Genomic DNA, 22,140 nt, shown 5'->3' with positions numbered 1-22,140 from the left:
TTAAGTATCTTCTTTGGAGAAATGTATACTCAGATCCTTTGCCATTTTTTATTGAGTTATTTATCTTTTATTATTATGTTGTAAGAGTTCTTTATAAATTCTAAACAACAGTCTTTTATCAGATATATGATTTATAAATATTTTCTCCCACAAACGTTTTTGTGGGTCTTTTCACTTGCCAGAGGGTACGTTTTGTAGGACCAAAGTTTTTTATTTCAATCAAGTCCAATTTATCTATTTTCTTTTGTCACTTGCACTTTTTAAGTCATATCTAAGAAACCATTTCCTAACTAAAGCTCATGAAGATTTACTCCTATGTGTTCTTCTACAAGTTTTATACTTTTAGCTTTTACATTTAGGTATGTGATCCATTTTAAATTATTTTTTGTGTAGGTGTGAGGGAAGGCACCAACATTCTTTTGCACGTGGATATCCATTTGTCCCAGCCTTATTTGTTGAAAAGACAGTTCACTTCCCATTGCACTGCCTTGGCACCCTTGTTGGATGACCATAAATGTAAGGGTTTATTTCTGGATTCTCAATTGTATTCCACTGACCTCTATACCTTTTTTCTTTTTTTTTTTTTAATGTTTATTTATTTTTGAGAGAGCACGCATGCACAGGGCAGGGGCAGAGAGAGGGAGACAGAGGATCTGAAGCGGGCTCCACTCTGACAGCAGAGAGCCCGACGTGGGGCTTGAGCCCACGAACTGGGAGATCATAACCTGAGCCAAAGTTGGATGCTTAACTGACTGAGCCACTCAGGTGTCTCTCTATATACCTAACTTTGTGTCAGTACTACAACATCTTGATTATTGTAGCTTGGTAGTGAGTTTTGAAATTAGGAAGTAGGAGTCTTCCAGTTCTGTTCTTTTTCAAGATGGTTTTGGCTATTCTGGGTCCTTTGCATTTCCATGTGAATTTTAGGATCAGCTTATCAATTTCTACAGAGGCAGTTGTAATTCTGATAGGGACTGTGTTGAGTCTGAAGATCAGTTTGGGGAGTACCACCATCTCAACAATATTAACTCCTCTAGTCCATGAACATGAGATGACTTTGTACTCAGTGTATTTAGGTCTTTTCAAATTTCTCTCAGCAATGTTTATAGTTTTCAGTGTACAAATCTTTCACCTCCTTGGTTAAATTTATCCCCAGGTATTTTATTCTTTTGGATACTATTGTAAATGTAACAGTTTCCCTTTTCAGATTGCTCACAGCTGGTGTACAGAAACACAGTGGAGTTTTGCATGCTCATCTTGGGTCCAATTTTGCTAAATTCATTTATTAGCTCTGGTGGTTTTTTGGTGGCTTCTTTGGGATTCTCTATATATAGGATCATGCCATCTGCAAATAAGAGACAGTTTTACTTCATCCTTTCCAATGTGGATGACTTTATTTCTTTTTCTTGTCTAACTGCCCCGTCTAGAGCCTCCGGTACAATGTTGAATGCTAGTGGCAAGAGAAGACATCCTTGTCACATTCCTAATCCTAGAGAAAAAGCATTCCTTCTTTCACCAATGAGTAGGTGAAAGTGGGTTTTCACAGATGTTCTTTATCAAGTAAAAAGTTCCCTTCTCTCCCTGGTTTGCATGTGTTTTTATCATAAAAGGGCCAAATGTTTTTTCTTCATCTATTGAGGTGACCACATGGTTTTGTCCTTTTTCTATAGATATGGTGTATTACATTGATTGATTTTTGATGTTAAACCAACCTTGTATTCATGGACTAAATTCCATTTGGTTATGGTACATCATCTTTTTTATGTGCTGCTGGATTGAGTCTGCTAGTACTTACTTTATGGACCTTTGCATTTATATTCATAAGAGATACTGGTCTGGAATTTTCTTGTGCTGCTTTTGTCTGGTTTTGGTTTCAAGATGATACCACATTTCCTCCTTCTTGAAACACTTTTACATGGAACCTGGGAAATCACTCTTCCTTCACTCTTACTGGTTGCTCTTTCTCAATCACCTTTGCTGGCTGCCCTGTATCTCCCCAACCTCTAAATGTTTGAATGTCCCAGGATCAAAGTTTGAATCAATTCTTTTTTTCTCTCTCGCTTCATTCTCTAGGTGATCTGGTTCAGTCTCATTGCATTAAATACAATCTATATGCTGATGCCTCTCAAATTTATACCTTCAAGCCCAGATCTTCCTACGGACTCCAAAATTATACATATAACTACCTCTTCAACAACTCCACATGAATGTTTCCGAAGTAATCTAAACTTAATATAACTGATAATCAAAATAATTAAAGCCAAAACAAGTCTATGGGGGGGGGGGGTGGGGGGAAGCTTAATAAAACCAAAACTGAGTTCCAGCTTTCTCCTCCAGATTAGCTTCTCTCATTGTTTTCCCCATCGCAGTAAATAGCAATTTCATCCTTCCCACTGCTCAGCTCAAAAACCTTAAAGTAATTTGGACTCCTTGCTTTCCACACCCCATATGAAATTCAATGGCAAATTCTGTCAGTTCAACTTTAACGTAAGTTCAGAATCCAACTACTTTGCACTCCTTCCAAAACCACCCTAGTCCCAACTACCACCATCTCTTGCCTGGATCATCACTAGAGTCTCTTAACTGGCTTCTTGTTTACCACCTTATGCCCCTACAGTTTATTCTCAACACAGACAGCAGAGTGATTCTTTTAAAACATTAGTCCAATCAGGTGACTCCTCTGTTCAAAACCCTTTAGTGATTTCCCATCTTAGTTGCAATAAAAGCCAAAATGTTACAGTGGCTTACAGGTCCTATAGTACCTGGCCCTCCATTACCTCTCTTTCCTCCTCTATCACTGTTTCTTGCCTAGTCTACCCCAACGACACTGGCCTCCATGAATTTCCTAGAACATGCTAGCCTCCACCGTGCCTCAGAGCCTTTGTACTTGCCATTCCCTTTGTTCCCAACACTCTTCCTCCAGATACTTGCATGACTGTTATTTGTTTCCTTCAAGTCTCTGCACAAACACAACCTTATCCCCTGAACATCCTACAAAAAAACAGTGACTGTCCTATCTCTACCCTGGTATTCCTTTCACCCATGCCAGGTTTTAGAATCTTCTACTGTACAGTCACAATATATTTCCCCTTTCATCCTATCTCTGAGCTAGAATGGATGCTCACATGGACAGAACTTTGCTTTGTTGTAGCCTCTAACAGAGCTCCAAGAGAACTTTCTATGATGAGGAAATATTCTGTATTTGCATTGTCCAATACCATAGCCACTAGCACATGTGGCCACTTGAAATGTGGCCAGTATGAATGAGGAACTGAATTTTTAGCTTTATTCTATTTTAATTAATTTAAATTTAAATACTACATGTGGCTAGTAGCTACCGCATTGGCTAGCACAGCACAGCCTAAAATAGCAGTTAGTCAAAAATACATAGTAGGTATGCAAATATTTATTGAATGAATGATGGAAGGAAGAAAGAAATCTGAAGGTTTTTTTCTCCTTAACTTTTTATTATATAAAACTGCAGAAATACACAAAAGTAGGACATAGCAAAATGAACCCTCCAATACCAATCACCAACTTGAAGGCTCTTCTAACCTGAAATAAGTTTCAGTGGATACTGACATCTCAATTCAGCTTCTAACAATTACCATATTCTTGGAAAATAGAGAATTTATATTATCCAGAGTTTATATCAAACAGCATCTCTCATGGTCTTGAAGAGATTATAGAGAAATGACTTTAGCAATCAGATCAGACATATGTTGGGGGAAAAACTGGTATGCAAATCAGTGCTTGAGGCAGACACATACATGTATGTTTTTATATCAAGGACCTGATTACTCTCTTCCACCATTTACTTTCTCCACATAAATTTTAATGAAGTCACACTCTTAAAGGAGGAGCTATGTGACCATACAAATTAAGAGAGAACTTCACTCTTGTAAGATGACACAAATTCCTTGGGTAGGGATTTTGTCTTCTTAGTCTTTAAAAACCTATCACCTGGTATAATAAATGTTAATTGAATGAAGTTCATAATTGCATAAAAGTGATACATATGAACTGTCAGAGTGCAAACAGATACACTGGACCTTTCCTAAACAGATATATTCTGAAAAGGAAATTTTCAAAAGGATTTTCAACATGTCAGATCAAAACGCAGTTTAATATGCTGAAAACAAAAATCAAACCCGGAGTACGAATTCTTGGATCTCAATGTTCTAACTCACTAGGTGGGGTGATCCTTATACTAGTCATATACTTGCTTTAGGCTCCAGTTTGTAAAAAGACAGTTTGGCCTTGATGTTCTTCAAAGATGCTATCTAACTTTAAAGCAATTATGTTCTATCCTAGATCCCCAATACACAAAAATTTTAAAAGATGCTTATTAACTTCTTTCTATGCTAGATCGTTTCCCCTAAAATTTACCTTAAAGGAGCTTTACATTGCAGGTGATTTAATATGAAGACATCATAACCTACTTCAGGGAAGTAGTGTTCCCTGTTTCTTGAGAAGTACCAAATTCTTCACTTGGGGCCACTAAAATACTGCTGGAGTCCTATGTTTGATTTACACTCAGCTGGATGACTTTGTGCTTATTAGTACAGAAAAGGCAATTTTGGCCACATATTTGCCTAGTAAATTCCCAAGATACCACCTGTGTTTGAAAAAGTTTCTTCAACAGTTCTAAGCCAATTCTTATCTCTTTCCTAGCTGGCTCCATAAAATGTACTGTTTCAGGTTTTTTTCTGAGGTTTTGCCTTTGTTAAACGAGGTAGTATTACTAAAGTCGTGCTCTGATGTTTTTCAAAGCAAGGAAACAGAAAGAAATGAGGGCCAGCCATGTAAACCTTCCCTTGACATTACTGTTGGATGAAATTTCTGGACCTTGCATTTAAAATGTGGCTTTGAGGGGTGCCTGGGAGGCTTAGTCGGTTGAGCGTCTGACTCTTGGTGTTGGCTTAGGTCATGATCTTGCAGTTTGTGGGTTCGAGCCCCACATCAGGCTCTGTGCTAACAGTGCAGAGCCTGCTTGGGATTCTCTCTCTCTCCCTCTCCCACTGCCCCTCCCATGCACACTCTCTCAAAATAAATAAATAAACTTAAAAATAAAATAAAATAAAATGTGGCTTTTGGCCTCCTATTTCGTGCAGCTTCCACAATAACAAGCCCAGGCTAGCAGTCAAATGCCAATATTGATGCTGACTTTGGGTCTAAACACTGACAGATCAACAATGGCAGCACATAAGTTAGAATGTATCTCAAATAAAATTCTTATACATGGTACACAAAATAATCTTGTAATTAGTAAAACTAGAGTTGAATTGGACACTGGTATTTGGTTTGGGTTTTTTTTTTTTTTAAACATCTATACTATGCCTCAAGAAACCTAGCTGATTAATTCTCTGCTACATGTTTAGCCATGATATCAATTTTCAAGTTTATGTATTTCATATATAAGTCCGCTCTAAAATAATCATAAAGGTCTATGTGTAGTAAGTCTTATCAAAATTTTTAAGCTTATTTTTATCTATCTATTTAAGAAAAAAATTTTAAAAAATGTTTTTTAATGTTTATTTATTTTTGAGAGAGAGAGAGACAGGGACAGAGCTCAAGAGGGGAAGGTCCAGAGAGAGAGGGAGACACAGAATCTGAAGTAGGCTCCAGGCTCCGAGCTGTCAGCACAAAGCCCGACGCGGGGCTCAAACTCACGAACCGCAAGATCATGACCTGAGCCGAAGTCAGAGGCTCAACCGACTGAGCCACCCAGGCGCCCCTATTTTTATTTATTTTGAGAGAGAGATAGAGAGCAAGTGGGGGAAAGGCAGAGAGAGAGAGAGAGAGAGAGACAGAATCCTAAGCAGGCTCTGAGCCGTCAGTGCAGAGCCCGACCTGGGGCTGGAACTTATGAACTATGAGATCATGACCTGAGCCGAAGTCAGACACTTAACCGACTAAACCACCCAGGCACCCCTAAATTTTTTAAAAATGTTATATTTTTTTTGTGTGTGTGTGTGTAAGTGTGAGAGAGAGAGAGAGAGAGAGAGAGGGAGAGAGAGAGAGGGAGAGAGAGAGATGGAGTACGAGCGGGGCAGGGGCAGAGAGAGAGGGAGACACAGAACCCAAAGCAGGCTCCAGGCAAACCATGAGATCATGACTTGAGCCAAATTTGGATGCTTAGCCCCAGGTGCCCCAAATTTTATCAAATTTTCAAGAAACATAACTCATGTTTCAAGTAAGAGTAACATCTAAAAGTAAAATTAAAAATGAAATACTGCTCTGAACAAAGGTATCTGTTTTTTGACAACTAATTAAAAGGAACAGGTTCAAATTAAACTTTGAAGTATATTATTAACCATCAACTGAACCACTGGAAAGATACATGCCAACAGTAAGAATATTGTATTGCCATTAACCATAGGAATGGCTTGAGACATCTTACTCACACTAAGATCTAAATGTATGCAATTAAAGCCACCATATCAACTGTCCATATTAATCACTCACCAATTTAATTAAGGTAAACCATCTTGTCAGAAAGCTTGCCTCTTCTCTCTTTCTTAACATTATCGACTTTTATAGTTCAACGAATTAGTAATTACTTGCTTATGCCACTATCAAATGTGTTGGATACAGAAGTCCAGCATGTGGCAAGGTCAGTTATAGACATGTCCTGATGGCATGTGAAAGGAGAAATTTAACCCATCAAAGTGGTCGTCGAAAGAGCAAAACCTATTATGCCTTTCTCTAGACACTCCTGGTTAAATTCAAAGTGACAGGACAAACCAGATCAAAACCAAACAGAGCCAGAAGCAACATACAAAATCCTAATGTACCCTTAGAAATCCAGGAATCGATTTGTCAATATCTAAGCTCAATTAGCCCTTTCAGAACAAAATACCTCATGAAGTGACAAGAAACTAGTTTGAGGTCTGGGATATGAAAAGAATAAAAGCAGTCACTTTATATAGCTTATTGTTAAGTGCAGTCATATCTCAACCTGGAGATATTGTGGGGATTAAATAAAGATGTATGTCAAGTACCTATCTACTAAGCCAAGGAGATGGCACATAACCAATGTTCAGTAAATGTTAGTCCTTCCTCAAATCGTTAAAGGATGCAGACTTACCAAGTCAAAGATCAACTGATGGTTTAAAAAAGCAAATCAAAGCAAAGAAAAACCTTACATGGTGATATAGACAACGTATCTTCTAGAACTCAGCACACAGGATAATGAAAATGAAAAACAGACACTGAAAACATTTCTCAGTGGCTCATCCTTTGTGGTCATTTACAACCGTCCTGTTTTGTGAAATTGTCTTTAGGGATGAGCTTTGATAAGAAATAGGCCAAGTGCAAACTAATTCCACTTGAGAGGGAAACTGCAATGCCTACAGCAGGTGAACAGTTTCTCTCATGAAATCTTTCCACTGGGTATACTTCAAGCTTTCAGCAATTCCAGTTTCCAGACAAACCAGTAACACAACTATAAAGCTAATTTTTTCATCAGAATTGTTAAGTAACAGGAGTTCAATAAATCATTTGCCTTCTAAGAAGAAAAAAATGACTTTCCAACACAGATAATATTTCTTCTGGTTATAAGAAAATGATGCTTATTTACAAACCAAAAGGTATAATACTATAGTGAAGTCTTTTTATGGCTCAAGAATGAAATATGTAAGAAATAAAGGTACAGAAAGAACAGGACTCGGTCTAAGAAATCTTGAGATCAAGCATTCATGTCGCCATTTACTATACAGCTTCCAGGAAGTTACTTAACTTCTCAGGGATGCAGTTTCTTTTAAGGTTCTTTCAGCTCAAAAATGATATGATTACTTATGATATCTGATACTCTTCAGTGTCTGAGTATGTATACACATACACATGTCGCTTTATTAAATAATACAGATATATTTTCAAAGTTGTAGTAATTAAAGGCCCATTATGAAACAAAGGGAGAGAGAGAATGAATGAATGAATGTGTGTGTGTGTGTGTGTGTGTGTATGTTGGGTATTCTGACCCTGAATATCATTCTCAGTAGTTAGGGCATTTACACAGCTTGAATTAACCAAGTAAGCCTTTAAACCCTTACAATGAAACATTAAAATTCAATGTGGCTATAATCTCTTCCTTACAAAACACGGACCCAAAGAGTCTGGCTTCAAGTATGGTTAAAAGAAAAAAAAAAAAAAAAAGGCGAAGTGTATTATATTCACCACCCAGCTCTTCCATATGACCACATTAAAAAAAAACACAAATGAAAACTCACAGGCCCATTGTAATACATTGTGCCACTTCTGAATGCAACACTTAGCTCAGGCTTACTACCCTGACAAATAAAGGAAAGCACTTTATGAAGCCAATTTAATTGGGAGGTGACAGAAAACATACAGCCATTTTCTTTAGCCTTATCATTGAATTGGCTTCAGCTCCAATCTCGGGCAAATCCCACTCAACAGAAGAAATTAACCAGGTCAGCAGAACAGGTGCTGTGCTGTGTCTGTCAAGGGCCTGGCATCACCACAATTACTTGCACACAATGAAGCAGTAATCTTCACAGATCATCTCTCCCAAGAAGTATATTGGGGAGGGAGAGGAAAACTGAAGGGAGGCGGGGGGAAAGTGGGAAGAATAAGAGGAATAGGAGGCAAAGAGAAAAGGCAAGAAGAGAAAATGAATGTGCAGCTGCCTTGCGGCTCAGCAGATGTCGGGATGTGATGTACGAGGCTAGGATAAGCTGTCGGAGCCCGCTGCCAAAGAGTGGTAAGTGATTAAAGCCTGCACAGTTCTAAGCACCATATTTAGAATCTGCGGGGTTTCAGGACTTGCACCCATTCCTTGCTGTGCTGCCAGATGTTGGCAACTGGTCCAGTTCCTACTGACTGTGCATGGATGGCAGCAGTTGGTGCAGCAGCAAAGCAATCTGGAATGCTTCCGGAGATGCTGTACATTAACAAGTGTCACCCATCATTCACCTTTACAGAAGGCTGAAACAACTCCAATTTGCTGCCACTTCCCTCTTGGGAAACGGCCAAGATAAAGTTGCGCCTGGCAGCCCCATTTGTTTCACTCAGGTGTTTCAGCTGCCTTGCTGACCTCTATTAGTTTAAGTTTTAATTTAGATTAACCCCAGCACCCCAATTAACCAGCAAGGGGAAAAGCTAAGATGTGACTAGTCATAACTCTGAAATCAGAATTTATCGAAGGTAAAATTATTAATTGGGATGAAGGGCCAATCAAGTAATGCTATTTCTTTTTAAAGAGACCTCTAGGAAAAAAAAAAAAATCAGACCAAGGATTGCCAGTGGAAGCAACTTCTTTCTCCCCAGTAATTTCAGTTTATTTTATTAAGCCTATTTAATTTATGATGCACTTTCCATCGAACAATGTACACTTCAATTAATGAAGACTGGAGCATTTTTGATTGTCTCCCATGATCTCACACAGTTATACAGCATTAATATCCCATATCAGGTAATTCCTTATAGACACTCTAGAACAAAATAGAGTTCCCTACTCTTCTGACAAATGGATATAATAAGAGAAGAAAAGGAAAAAAGAATCAGGACCTCTGACTAGGAACACCTGAGGCCACACCAATCCTCTTTCTTACACCCTCTCATCATTACTTTTAAGGCTCACTTATGGCAATAATTTCATTGAACACTCCAGAGTGAATAGAAAGATTATTAGAGAGTCTCTTTCTCTTCTAATGGCAAAGACTCAGAGGTATCCCCTACATAGAATCACCTGTTCTATTGGCCCTGTAGTGTAATTTTCCCAAATTTTTTCCTTCATATTCCCAATACATAATACATCATGGCTAAACCTTCAACAAGCAGTTGAAATTCCTTGGCAAAGTTAATACACTAAAAATTCAGCAGAGAAAAAAAGGGTATCTCGATAAATAATGGCTCAACAAAAGCTGGTGCATCACTGCTGAATAGCCTCCTTGATTCCCAGAGCTAGAAAGGGTACATCCTAAAGCAGATTTCATTAAGTATAACTTACCCAGAGACCCAGGATTACAGGAAAATATTTTAGTTCTTTAGAATAGCCCAAACTACATTCAGAGTCACCAGCATCATTAAAAAGAGCAGCATGCCAGCAGACAATAATATCAAGGGAAAGAACTGAGGGACATTTGCAAAGAGGTATCAACAGCTGGGCCATATTTCGACTTCTACCAATTCTTTCTGTCTTCAAAACATTACACTGTAATTATAATCAATGGTAGCAGACAATCTCAATACATATTTAACTGATTTGAAGAGGCACTCCCCCCCCCCCCATACACAAAACACAAGAGACTTAATAGGTAATAGAACCAGAAGTTCAATTCAAGAACTCTGGGATCCCAGCCCTTTAGCTCCATATCCCAATCTAACAGTAATAGTACAAGAAACCAAATAACTAGCAAAAAGTCCTCTATTACATTAATATTCTCAAAAATGTCTGAGAAAGAATGAACCACCTGACTTGAAGAAGCTCAGCTGTTTTACACATAATTTATACTCTGCAGCAACTAACAAAGTAGCTGTAGTTGTTTTCATTTCAAAAGGAAAAATACAAGACAGGAAAGGAAAAACAGATTCAGAACTACACAGTAAGTCAATTCTGAAGACAGCACTTCTAACTCCCTGACTCGATCCTCCTTCCAAAGCAGACCAGAGAATTCTATGAGCTGTTTTAAAATGCTAACACCTGATCTGTAACAAAAGAAAAGAGTATGAAAATTATACCTGGTGGTAAAAGTCATCGTCATCAAAGATTTCTCCATCCAAGTCCTTCAGGTGGGCATTGGCAGGGGCTTGAGGAAGGATCTCCTGAATCAAGGAGAAAACAGGAAGGAGTGAATCCAAAAAGGTTATTGAAGTAATGTAGCTACTACATATAATGTGTATAACAGTCAAAACACTTTTCCTTAAGATATAAAGAGCTCTTAAATTAAAGAACAAAAACATTCCAATAAAAAAGTAGACAAAAACATTAATAGGCACTTGACAGAAAAAGAACCATAAACGATCAATAATCATATAAAAATGTTTAACCTCATTCTAATTAAATACATGAAAATTAAAATAAGAAGACACCATTTTTCACTTCTAAAACTGGCAACAATCAGTACCAGAAAACCCAGCTGGTGGAAATGGGAACTAATACAACCTTTCTGGAGGGAATCAGTAACACGTGTCAGGATTTAAAATGTGGGGGCGCCTGGGTTAAGTTAAGCATACAACTTCGGTTCAGGTCATGATCTCGCAGTTTGTGGGTTTGAACCCCACGTTGGGGTCTGTGCTGACAGTGTGGAGCCTGCTTGGGATTCTCTCTCTCTCTCTCTCTCTCTCTCTCTCTCTCTCTGCCCCTCCCCCACTCATGCTTTCTCTCCCTAAATAAATAAACTTTAAAAAAAACGTGTACTCTCTTTGATTTGCTATTTCCACTTTGAGAAATCTATCCATATGTCCACACAAATACACATATTATAAATGCTCATGAATGTTTCCAATAGCACTGTTTCTAAAGCTGGAGACAACAAAAATATCCACTGTTTAAATAAATTATAGTACACACCCATAAGAAGGAATGTTCAGTAGCCATTAGGAAAAATGAAATTGATAGAGATAATCGATCTCTAGGAAAATTTAAATTTAAAAATTGTAAGATTTTACATATAGTTTATAATATTTTATATATTTATAAATACACATATCCATTCCATTTAATTAAAAATATGTAACCATATTTCTACATAGATATATGTGTTATATGTGTATATAGTTATATGAATAGAAAAAGCTTGTTATAACTGAACATTGGTTCAATCTAAGAAGCGGAATTTTACTTTTCATTTCAAATTCTTTTGAATTTTGAAAAAAATTATTAAGTATATATTTCTATAAATAAAAGTTTCCTTTAAACAAAAGAATTTGTTCTAATTTTGGATCCTTTTCTGTAGTATCTACATGTCCAATATAAAGCCTAAAGTACACACTCACTTCAATACTGACATTTCCAAAGAAGTAGCTTTAAAACTGAATTATAAAAACTGGATTATGAATGCTTCCATTACCAGACTCCTATCAAACTCAAAAATAAGAGAAGACTACACAGAAGTTAACAATAGCTCCATTTTAAAAGAATTTTGTCCTTCCATATACTCTTTGTCAACAATCTAGTAAAGCAGTGCTTTTTCCCTTCCTTTCACTAACTTCTTATACCAAGAATGACATCTACAAGCAGGTGATCAGATTTTTCAGCTAATTAGCCTCATAGAAACTATTCACGGTAATCACCCAGCATCACAGAGCTCTTACCGGTTGTCCTGGCAAACTCTCCGGGACAGGCTGCGCTGATGGTTCAGGTTTGCCAAGAACTCGGTAGATGGAGCGCTTGGTCTGTGTCCTTCGAAGTAATCTTTCTTTGTCCATCAGAATATGATCAATCTGAGTCAAGATTGAGCGTTCAAAGGCACCAAAACCCTGCAACATTAACCAGTGTCAGATAATGCAGAAAGTGTGTGCTGAAGGCAGCTACGTTGGTTTCTCTATCTTTCTGTGTCAGCAGAGAAACAGACGATCCTCCTCTCAGGAGGGACTTTGTATTACAGACCGAGTTTCTGAATGGCTGTAACTGTTCTCAGGAAAAAAAAAAAATTAGTCTTATGCAGGTTGTATTACTTTCCTATACCCAGAGAGTAACTTCTGCATCTTTCATAACTGTTTAAAAATCTACTTCTTTAAGTAGTTTGTGTTCCCAAACATCTGAACACTTATGAGGCCATAATTTCTAGAATAAAATATTCTTTCTAATAAAGTTAAAATCCCAGGTCTGAATAGTATAAACCCCAATGGTGGGAGTTCAGTAAATTTTCTACAGTAATGACCGATTACTATTACATCATGACATTATAATGAGCTACATAAATATAAGATACATGAGCTGTAGTTCCAATTTCTTAAAACTGCTTCAGGTGGCCACAACCTCTGTTACACACGTGTACTTACATGCGCGCACGCACACACACACACACACACACACACACACACACACACACACACACACACACCTTCCCCAGTTTTCCAGAAGCCAGCTTGGTTTTATCATGCCATTTCTGAAGTGTGCGGTTCCTATAGACTGTGAAGTCGGCAAAACGCTTAGCCATGAAACTGGGATAGTCCTCCGTTTCTAGCTTCCTCTTTGGTGGGGCCTTTCTCTGCTTCTTCTTCTCTTCTACTAGTTCTTCATCTTCACTGGAAATCTCTTCCTCACTAGAAAACCAATAAGAACACTAAGTCCAATGAAAACAAACATTACCCAAATAAAAAGCTAAGCTCACATGATGTCAAGTATTTAGGCCTTCCCTATTCTGTCTACATTTTCAATAACATCATAGATGTGAGGATGGCTTTTTCTGTTTGAAAAGAATGTTCATGAGGTCAATCAAAAACTCATGTAACTTTTCAAATAAATATAAAAACTACTAGCTTAGAAATATTTTTTTAAGAGGTAAGCAAACCGTAAAAATAAATGAGGTTGTAAAAACATTATTAGAAATGCATATGAACCAGGCCTCTACTCTTACAAGATGGTCTTTAAAAATTAAACACATAATCATACTTTTATGACCTTAATCCCCAAATCAATAAGGGCAATGTGTCTCCCTGCAACAAATTGTTCAGGAAAGCTGAATAATAGTAGTCTAATCACAGGAAGAGAGCCAAATGTGAAGAAAACTCAAAGGGGTAGGCAGCAGAACGGAAAGTATGTTGCAATAAATGCAACTTCCATGAGAAAGTAATACAACCTCCACCTATCAAGCCAATTGCCCTCAATGGACTACTGACCCCAATACATAGTAGGTGCCCAATAAATGTGAGCCTACTTATTATCCCTGCAACTAACTCAGTGGAAAAGAATGGAGCAAAAGATAAGCCCAGGGGAAAAAAAAGCAAGCAGGTACCATACACAGCAAGTTCAAACAATGGGTGGTACAGGGGGGTGTGGGGAAATCCTTCATCAAATGTGACAATTTCAGAAAACAGGTTTACTCTGCTCTTTTCTGAAAAATTTCTACCCTTCAAAATAACTACTTCTTCCCTCACTGAAAAGGAAATGGTTGTGACCAGCAATTCCATGGTATTGGCACAAAGCGCTTCATAAACATTAATTAAGAATATTGGGGGGCGCCTGGGTGGCTCAGTCGGTTGAGCGTCCGACTTCAGCTCAGGTCATGATCTCACACTTCGTGGGTTCGAGCCCCGCGTCCGGCTCTGTGCTGACAGCTCAGAGCCTGGAGCCCGCTTCAGATTCTGTGTCTCCCCCTCTATCTGCCCCTCCCCTGCTCATGCTCGGTCTCTCTCTGTCTCAAAAATAAATAAAAACAAAAAACAAAAAACAAAAAACAAACAAACAAAAAAAAGAATATTGGGGTGCCTGGATGGCTCAGTTGCCTGAGCGTCCGACTTCAGCTCAGGTCATGATCTCATGGTTTGTGGGTTTGAGCCTGGCGTTGGGCTCTGTGCTCACAGCTCGGAGCCTGGAGCCTGCTTCAGATTCTGTATCTCCCTCTCTCTCTGCCCCTCCCCAACTTGTGCTATGTCTCTCAAAAATAAATAAACATAAAAAAAATTAAAAAAAAAAAAAGAATATTAACAATGTGCTTTCATCTCCCAATTTAAACAGATCTAAAGAGAAGGCAAGCGTTTTGCAGATGCCCACAAAGGCGAACAAGTCCAAGTAAATATAAAAATGAAAAACCCTATTCCCAATTTATGTGCTATCCTGGCCACCAGTTAAATATAAGAGGCTCTTTCTGTTTTAATTTTTTTTTTTTAACGTTTTTATTTATTTTTGAGACAGAGAGAGACAGAGCATGAATGGGGGAGGGTCAGAGAGAGGGAGACACAGAATCTGAAACAGGCTCCGGGCTCTGAGCTGTCAGCACAGGGGCCTGATGCGGGGCTCGAACTCACGGACCGCGAGATCGTGACCTGAACCGAAGTCGGCGCTCAACCGAATGAGCCACCCAGGCACCCCTCTTTCTGTTTTACTAACATTAAGTCCGACATCTGCCTGCAGAGGATTTGGCTTTTTCATAAATGATGGGAAACTATTCAGATTAAAATAAGCAACTCCATAGCTCCATTCTTTCCTTACCTTACTGCTTTGGCCTTTGTCCCATCTACTAGATATCTAGTGTCTGGGTACTGGAAAAGTAACTCTTCCTGAAGATCTACCAATGACCTCAACAATGCTTTAAGGGCCTTGTGACCTGGGAAATAGAGCACAGAGAAGGAACAATTTATTATCTACAATTCTCCAAAATAGGCAACGACTATAACCCATGACTCCTGAGCAGTTCTGGCCAGGATGGGGGGCAGGCACAGGGTACCCACAGACTAAGAATTCTCTGAAATACCAAATTCCTGAAAGGAGATAATAACAGTGCCTAACTCACAGGCTTGTTGTGAGGAACAGGCGAGGTAACATACATAAGGTGTGTAGGGAAGGGTCTGCAATAAATTGTGGGTTCTTAAATTTAGTCAGATTGACAAATTCCTTCCCTGTCATCATAACCAGTCATTTTCCCCTATGGTGTTAGTTTCTACAAGCCACCAACCTCCTGGATTATCCCTCTATCAATCAATTCCTTAAGCAATTCCTTCTCTTCCAAACAGCACAACTTTGTCCTGGGATCCCTACCTCCACCACTGTCACCGCCGCCACCACCCTCCTACAGGAGATCTCATTTGCCTATGGTCTGAGGTGCCAAGTCATTCACTCAATCTCTCATACATATTCTTTCATTTTTTAATTTCTTTAATGTTTATTTATTTTCAAGAGACAGAGAAACAGAGTGCGAGCAGGGGAGGGTCAAAGAGAGGGAGAGGGAGACACAGAATCTGAAGCAGGCTCCAGGCTCTGAGCTGTCAGCACAGAGCCCGATGCGGGGCTCGAACCCACGAACTGCGAGATCGTGACCTGAGACGAAGTCAGATGCTCAACTGACTGAGCCACCCACCCAGGTGCCCCTCTCTCGCACATGAAAAGTTCTTGTTCACATATGAAAACCCAAGCTAATGACTTACTGTTTGCAGTACTGAATTCTGTATTAAAAATTTTCACATCTAGAACATGTTCTTACCTGGTTCTTCTCGTAGCCGACAGGATGCGTTTGTAATAAAGCTGGTCAGGATTAAGTACACAGTCTATGGCTAAGAACTTTCAGAATAAAAACTGGCCCTCTGAGAACTGAACTCTTACCTTCTTTGTCAGCCTAAGCCTACTAAAGGGGCTAACTAGACACTGATAATCACTATTTATGCGTTGATAGCACTCAGACGTCTCTCCTATTATCGAGCTTCCACACTTCCAGCAACTGCAAGAAAATCTTCGCATGGATGCTCCATCAGTCCTCCAAATATACCACATCAGAAACAGAACTTTTCTCTTCCTACCTAATACTTCTCCCTTGTCTGATTTTCTCTTCTGTATAATGTGTTTTCATAGATCACTGACATTTTGGTGCCCTTATTCTATAGATTTAATCCATTGCTAAATCGTGTGATTTTCCATTCTTATTATTACTAATAGCTGTCCATTCATCTCTGGCCATGCTTCTATCACTCCTTCCCCCTTTCCCTTAAATAACTGTAACCTCACAAGCATCCCTACTTTCATTTAGCAATGCCTACATTCATTTTTATTTTACATTCGATAGGGACTTCAGCCCACACAAACTTCAGTTAGCGTTAATCAGTTTTTAATGTCTTTTCTAGAAAAGGCTACATCTTGAGACAGAGCCCATATTTTCCAAAGGGAAACCAGAAACTTATTTCACATTTGCAAAGTAGTTTTTAAAACTCCCAAGACCTAACCTTGAAAATCTTAAGTAAAATAAGCCAGTTGCAAAAGCACAAGTACTGTGTGATGCCACTTACATGAGGGACCTAGAATAGTCAAATTCATTGAAGAAAACTGAATGCTGGTTGCCAGGGGTACGGGGGAGAGGGGAATAGATAAGAGTTTCTGACTGAGATGAGAAAGTTCCGGAGATGGATGGTGGTGATGCTGGACAACCATGTGAATGGACTTTGATACTGAACAATACATTTATAAATGGTTAAACTGGGAAATTTATGTCATGTACATTTTACCATGACTGAAAAAGAAAACACTTTCAAGTGATCCCAAGACCAGAGGATAATAAATGATTCTATCATCCCCGTTCATCTCTGTATAGAAAAAAATCATCTATAATCCTTCAATCTTGAGCTTAGTCAAAAAAGAACAAGAAAAACAACGAAATATTATTCAGCCCTTAAAAAGATGGAAATTCTGACACTTGTTACAACACATGGATAAACCCTGAGAACATTATGCTGAGTGAAATAAACCAGTCATAAAAAGACAAGTACTATATCATTCCACTTCTATGAGGTACCTAGAGTAGTCAAATCCATAGAGACAGAAAGTAAAATGGGGGTTACCGGGGGTTGGGGGAAAGGGGAATGCAGACTTTAATGGGTATACAGTTTTAGGTTTATGAGATGGAAAAAGTTCTGGAGATTGGTGACACAACAATGTGAATGTACTTAACACTACTGAGCACTATTGTACACTCAGAAATGGTCAGGATAAATTGCTGAATCACTATGCTGTACACCTGAAACTAATATAACACTATATGTTAACTATACTAGAATTAAAATTAGAAATAAATTTAAAAATTAAAAAAATGGTCACGATAAATTTTATGTTAGGTAAATTTTAGGAAATGTGTTTTTTACAATAAAAAATTTAAAAGAACAAGAAAAGCCAAGTGTCTGTCCCTGACTTCCTTGAGGTATCATGTGTCCATGATCTAAAATATGAAATCAAGAACCATGCAGGGAAGAAGCTGCAAAGCAGAGTCTGTAATGTTTATAGCTGCTTGCCCCCAAGAGCAAGTCATAATTTGACTCTAACATGTAGCATAACCAAGAAGTGTGAAAACATCCAACGAAAAGACTACTACTTTTAAGGGCCACTTTCAAGTAGCTATACAAGCCTTTTTATTTTGTTCAAGTCAGTTTAAAAAAATCCATTGCAGATATATTAGACAGCATATCAATCCAACAAGAAAGCAGAGAGCCAATATCAGTAAATCAAAGTGTGCCTTTCTGTTAATACTCTCTCATATGTTCTCATTTTATACACCCCTTCACCCAGTCAGAAAGTAGCCCTGAAGTATTTAAGCTCCATTCAGGGATAGCACCACAATGCATCAAAGTGTCAAGAGACCTACAAGAGATGAAATCTGCAATTCTGTGCTTCTAACCACACACACACACACACACACACACACACACACACAGAAGAGGAAGAGGAAGAGGAAGAGGAAGAGGAAGAGGAAGAGGAAGAAGAAGAAGAAGAAGAAGAAGAAGAAAAGAAGAAATAAAGAAAAAGAAAAAAATGTTTATCAAAGTAAAGTCACCAGTGGCCAACACATGGACAGCTTCCTGTAAAGGGATATGGAAGAAAAGAAAAGAACCCAATTCTCATTTCTTTGCAATATTAGGGTTACATTTTCTTCTGGTAAGATTTTATGTAAAATCTGAAGAGACAATGGACAATCCTTTGCTGGAGGCGGCAGGCCTCCTCATAGCCACAATTGACAAGAGTGAGGAAAGACTTTCCCGGAGATTCAAATCCAATGGTGATTCTTCCCAGCCTAAAAAATAAACTAAACCAAACCCTACCCTCTTTTTGTCATTCATATCGGACTAAATTCTATTTGTTCAACCCTATGAAAAATAAAGAGAATGGAACCAATGGTTTCTAATTCACCTCTAATTTTTCCCTAATTACTGTCAGAGTTAGCAGTTAAAAAAGCAGCAAAGAAGCATATACTTTCTTCTCTCTCCCTTTTGGCACAGGGCCACAAAACAAATGGAGACTGTCAAGGATATATACGTTTATTTTGTCCTACATGGTCCACTTCCAGAGGCCTTTCCCTTAAGAGGAGATTAAGAAGGACATATGCCTCACCATATTATCAAGATACAACCTCAGCGTCTGGGCACTGGCTTTAGGAATGATTTTCTAAGTAGAGAATCAATGGAAAGAGTACTTTACTAAGGGTCGGGAGCCCTGTATGCTAACTGACAACGATTACTAACTAGTCATTTTATACTGAGTGGACCAATTTAATCTCTGAGTCTCAATTTTTTCATCTGTAAAATGTAGATAATCCTTTGCCTGTGTATCTCACAGAATTTAGGTGAAAAATAAGAAACATGTCTTTTACAGGTTAAGGCATTTTATACATTTTTAAATGCCGTGGACATAGAAAGTGTATGACTATCAAAAAAATCATCAGCTTTCACATGGTGAATATCTTTAAGTTCCACTTATGCTGCTAGACAGTGCTAGGACTGAACTGGTATTCAGATTCCTGTATTAAGTGTTCATTTACATGCTACCCATATGCAAGCATTCTATATATAAAATGTCACCAATCTAAAAACCATTTTCACCTAACAGCTTTATTTTTTTCCCTGATTCATCTTGGCTGTTCAACATAAACAAAACTGTAGGCAGAGAATAAGTTTGGACACAGGCACACAGTTCATTAATTAGATTATAAACCAATAACACAACTTCTGGCAAGGGGATTGGAGGGGGAATGGCAACAGTGAATTTATAACTAAAATAAAGCTTACTTTATCAGTTTTTAAATATCCATACAGTTATTTTTAAAATAAACATGAAAACATACAATTATTTATGTACAAGTATACATAACTCCCACATTCCCATTACCCCAGATAAATACTATGAACTAGGATGTATAGATTACAAGAGCATTTTTTTCTCCTTCAAAAGTAACTCTAGAACCAGAGCTAAACTATAGGTCAAAATGACACACGATATATTGGTCTGAGAACAATACTTTTCATTCAAATCCACACAAGCCTGCCACTTGCACTAGTCATCCCCGGCAATTAATCCCCCAAGAAAGACGTTTGATTAAATCTTTTCAAGCAAATCCTTTGCTTTGCTTTTGTTAGTTCACTTCTTGTCAACATCTATTAAAATATGCCTTTAATTCTCCCACAATCTTAAAAAACACCGATTCCACTGTCTTCAACTTTAATCAACTGTATGGCCAGCATTTTTCATTTCATAATAATGTGCTGCTTGGAATTCAAGAGGCAGGCTCGGCATCAATCATCTGGTAAGAATTTTTCCACTGCAATAAATATGCAAATGAGGAGAGCCAGTCAGTCGTATTTCAGGCCCGACTTGCTAGTGTTTTAAAAAAGACACAAATTTATTAATTGCCGGTGGCCAGAGGAATCCTATTACTTTGGGCATTGATTACAAAGCTGTGTGAGTGATTATTGTGCAACTCGCGGGCTACCCAGGCATGAGGAAAAATTATTAAAGCAAGGCAGAGATTATCAACTCAGAATAACAATAAGCCTTAACATTTAGGCCCTAACTTCTTCAACAAAGAATTACGTGAAGGCTCCACTGTATCATAATTCCGAACTCTGTCAGTATTACTGTTTGGGCTTGTTCTATATTCCCCAAGCAGAATGGCGTCACCAGGAAGAAAGAGTACTGCAGGTTACAAATTCCTGCACACCAACCATATGGATGAGTTGCTATCATCTCCAATGTGTGTGCAACTAGAATTCTGATATATCCATGTATCCTGCACACGTGCGGGCGTGTGCATATATGTACTCCCAGATTTGGGTAAGTAGATGTGTCATCATGAGGACTATGGTTTTTACTGGAATAGTATAAGGAGTTCTGTCTCTGCTGGTTGGTTGGTTCTGTGGACCAAAAGTAGAATTTTTTTTTTTTAATGGTCCAAAATATCCACCAGGATAACTTTTCAAAGCAGAGCACGGGGACTTATATTCTAAAAGCATGATGGCTAAGCCAAAGGCAGCCCTGAGTTTTCATACCTCAGGGGGCACCATAGTGGAAGGCGTGCAGTCTATGGAGGAGTCTATGGAGGAAACGGTTTGATAGGCTAATTCTGAATGCAAAGTGTTTTTGTGAGAAACATTCAACCCAAGACATATTAAATCAAGTAAGAAAGAGGACTCAGTGGACAAAACTTATTTTTTTCTCTTAAGAGAATGATGTGGGGAATTGGGGGAGTAAGTGGAAGTTGAAATAAGGGAGAGAGGAAGAGACGTATGATAAAATATGTTGGGTGAGTCCCCTCATGGAGAGAAGCAAAAAGTAAAAAACAAAACAAAACAAAAAATCCTTAACATTTTACATTACTGCCACACTAAGTAACATGATAGATAGTGTGCATTTGAGTTCTGTGGAGGGACATCCCACTCAAGCTGTAATTTCTGACCAGGCATGAATTTATAAGGAAGGGAAAAGAACTGCAGAATTTCTTAGGTTTCCCTGAATACTCTCTCAAATACCTTGATGAAGTGTGTCAATAAATCCTTAAAAAGCCCTATAGGACACAGCAATCTAACTGATCAATGTACTTCCAGAAATCCACTACAGTTACCTTCCACTCAACAGGCCCCAGACAACCTCCACTGCTCCACGGTACTTTCCTAAAAAGGGAAATTTATTTTTCCCCGTTAAATTAAAGAATAAATGCTGAAAATACAAGGTACTTAAAACCCAAGCTTATATACAAATAATTGTTTACACTGTCTAACGAGAGTTACCAAGGGAGAGAAGGGATACTTTCATTTTTGTTGGGTACATTTTTGAACTGTTCAAATATTTTATAAGCATATATTACTCTTATAATTTAAAATATTATTGAAATTTAAAGTAAACTGAAGAAAACTTATTCAAAATAAAATTAGAATCACAATCCACATAACCCTGTCTCTTTCATATAAAATAGTCTGATCCTTTCTAATTAAAAAGCCTTTAAACAACCAGCCTCTTAGGCAGTGAAACTACTCCTCACATAAATGTCCAAATTCTCTCTATAAGATGAGTCTGAAAACAGGGATTCCCAGGCTGAATGGGTCACTCCTCTCTCAGTCTCAGTCACACTACAGCTACAGCACATGTCATATTGTACAGAGTCTGACTTTGCCACGTCGTAAGCTACTTGAGAGCACGGACCTCGTCCTGTCACTCTGGCATCCAACACATCTCCTGGGCCATAAGAAGTATTCAACAAATATGTT

At 38.3% G+C, this 22,140-nt stretch overlaps 1 protein-coding gene across 5 annotated transcripts in view; it reads right to left on the bottom strand.

Annotated features, from left to right (window-relative positions):
• Window positions 1-22,140, bottom strand: part of AATF (apoptosis antagonizing transcription factor) — a 103,984-nt gene that overhangs the window by 50,652 nt on the left and 31,192 nt on the right. For all 5 annotated transcript variants that reach the window (XR_007459165.1, XR_007459166.1, XM_049636537.1 and 2 more), the window contains exons 5-8: window positions 15,122-15,236; window positions 13,032-13,233; window positions 12,280-12,444; window positions 10,705-10,788 (exon numbers count right to left, since the gene is read on the bottom strand). Coding sequence is in view for 3 of the 5 variants with exons in the window: in XM_049636537.1 (XP_049492494.1) it covers window positions 10,705-10,788; window positions 12,280-12,444; window positions 13,032-13,233; window positions 15,122-15,236 (566 nt within the window). In the remaining 2 variants the exon portion in view is untranslated. The remainder of the gene's footprint in view (window positions 1-10,704; window positions 10,789-12,279; window positions 12,445-13,031; window positions 13,234-15,121; window positions 15,237-22,140) is intronic.

The sequence above is a fragment of the Panthera uncia genome, chromosome E1 (assembly GCF_023721935.1).
Source record: "Panthera uncia isolate 11264 chromosome E1, Puncia_PCG_1.0, whole genome shotgun sequence".
NCBI lineage: Eukaryota > Metazoa > Chordata > Mammalia > Carnivora > Felidae > Panthera > Panthera uncia.
The sequence above is the reverse complement of the archived record's forward strand: the minus strand, read 5'-3'. Positions and strand labels throughout refer to the sequence as shown.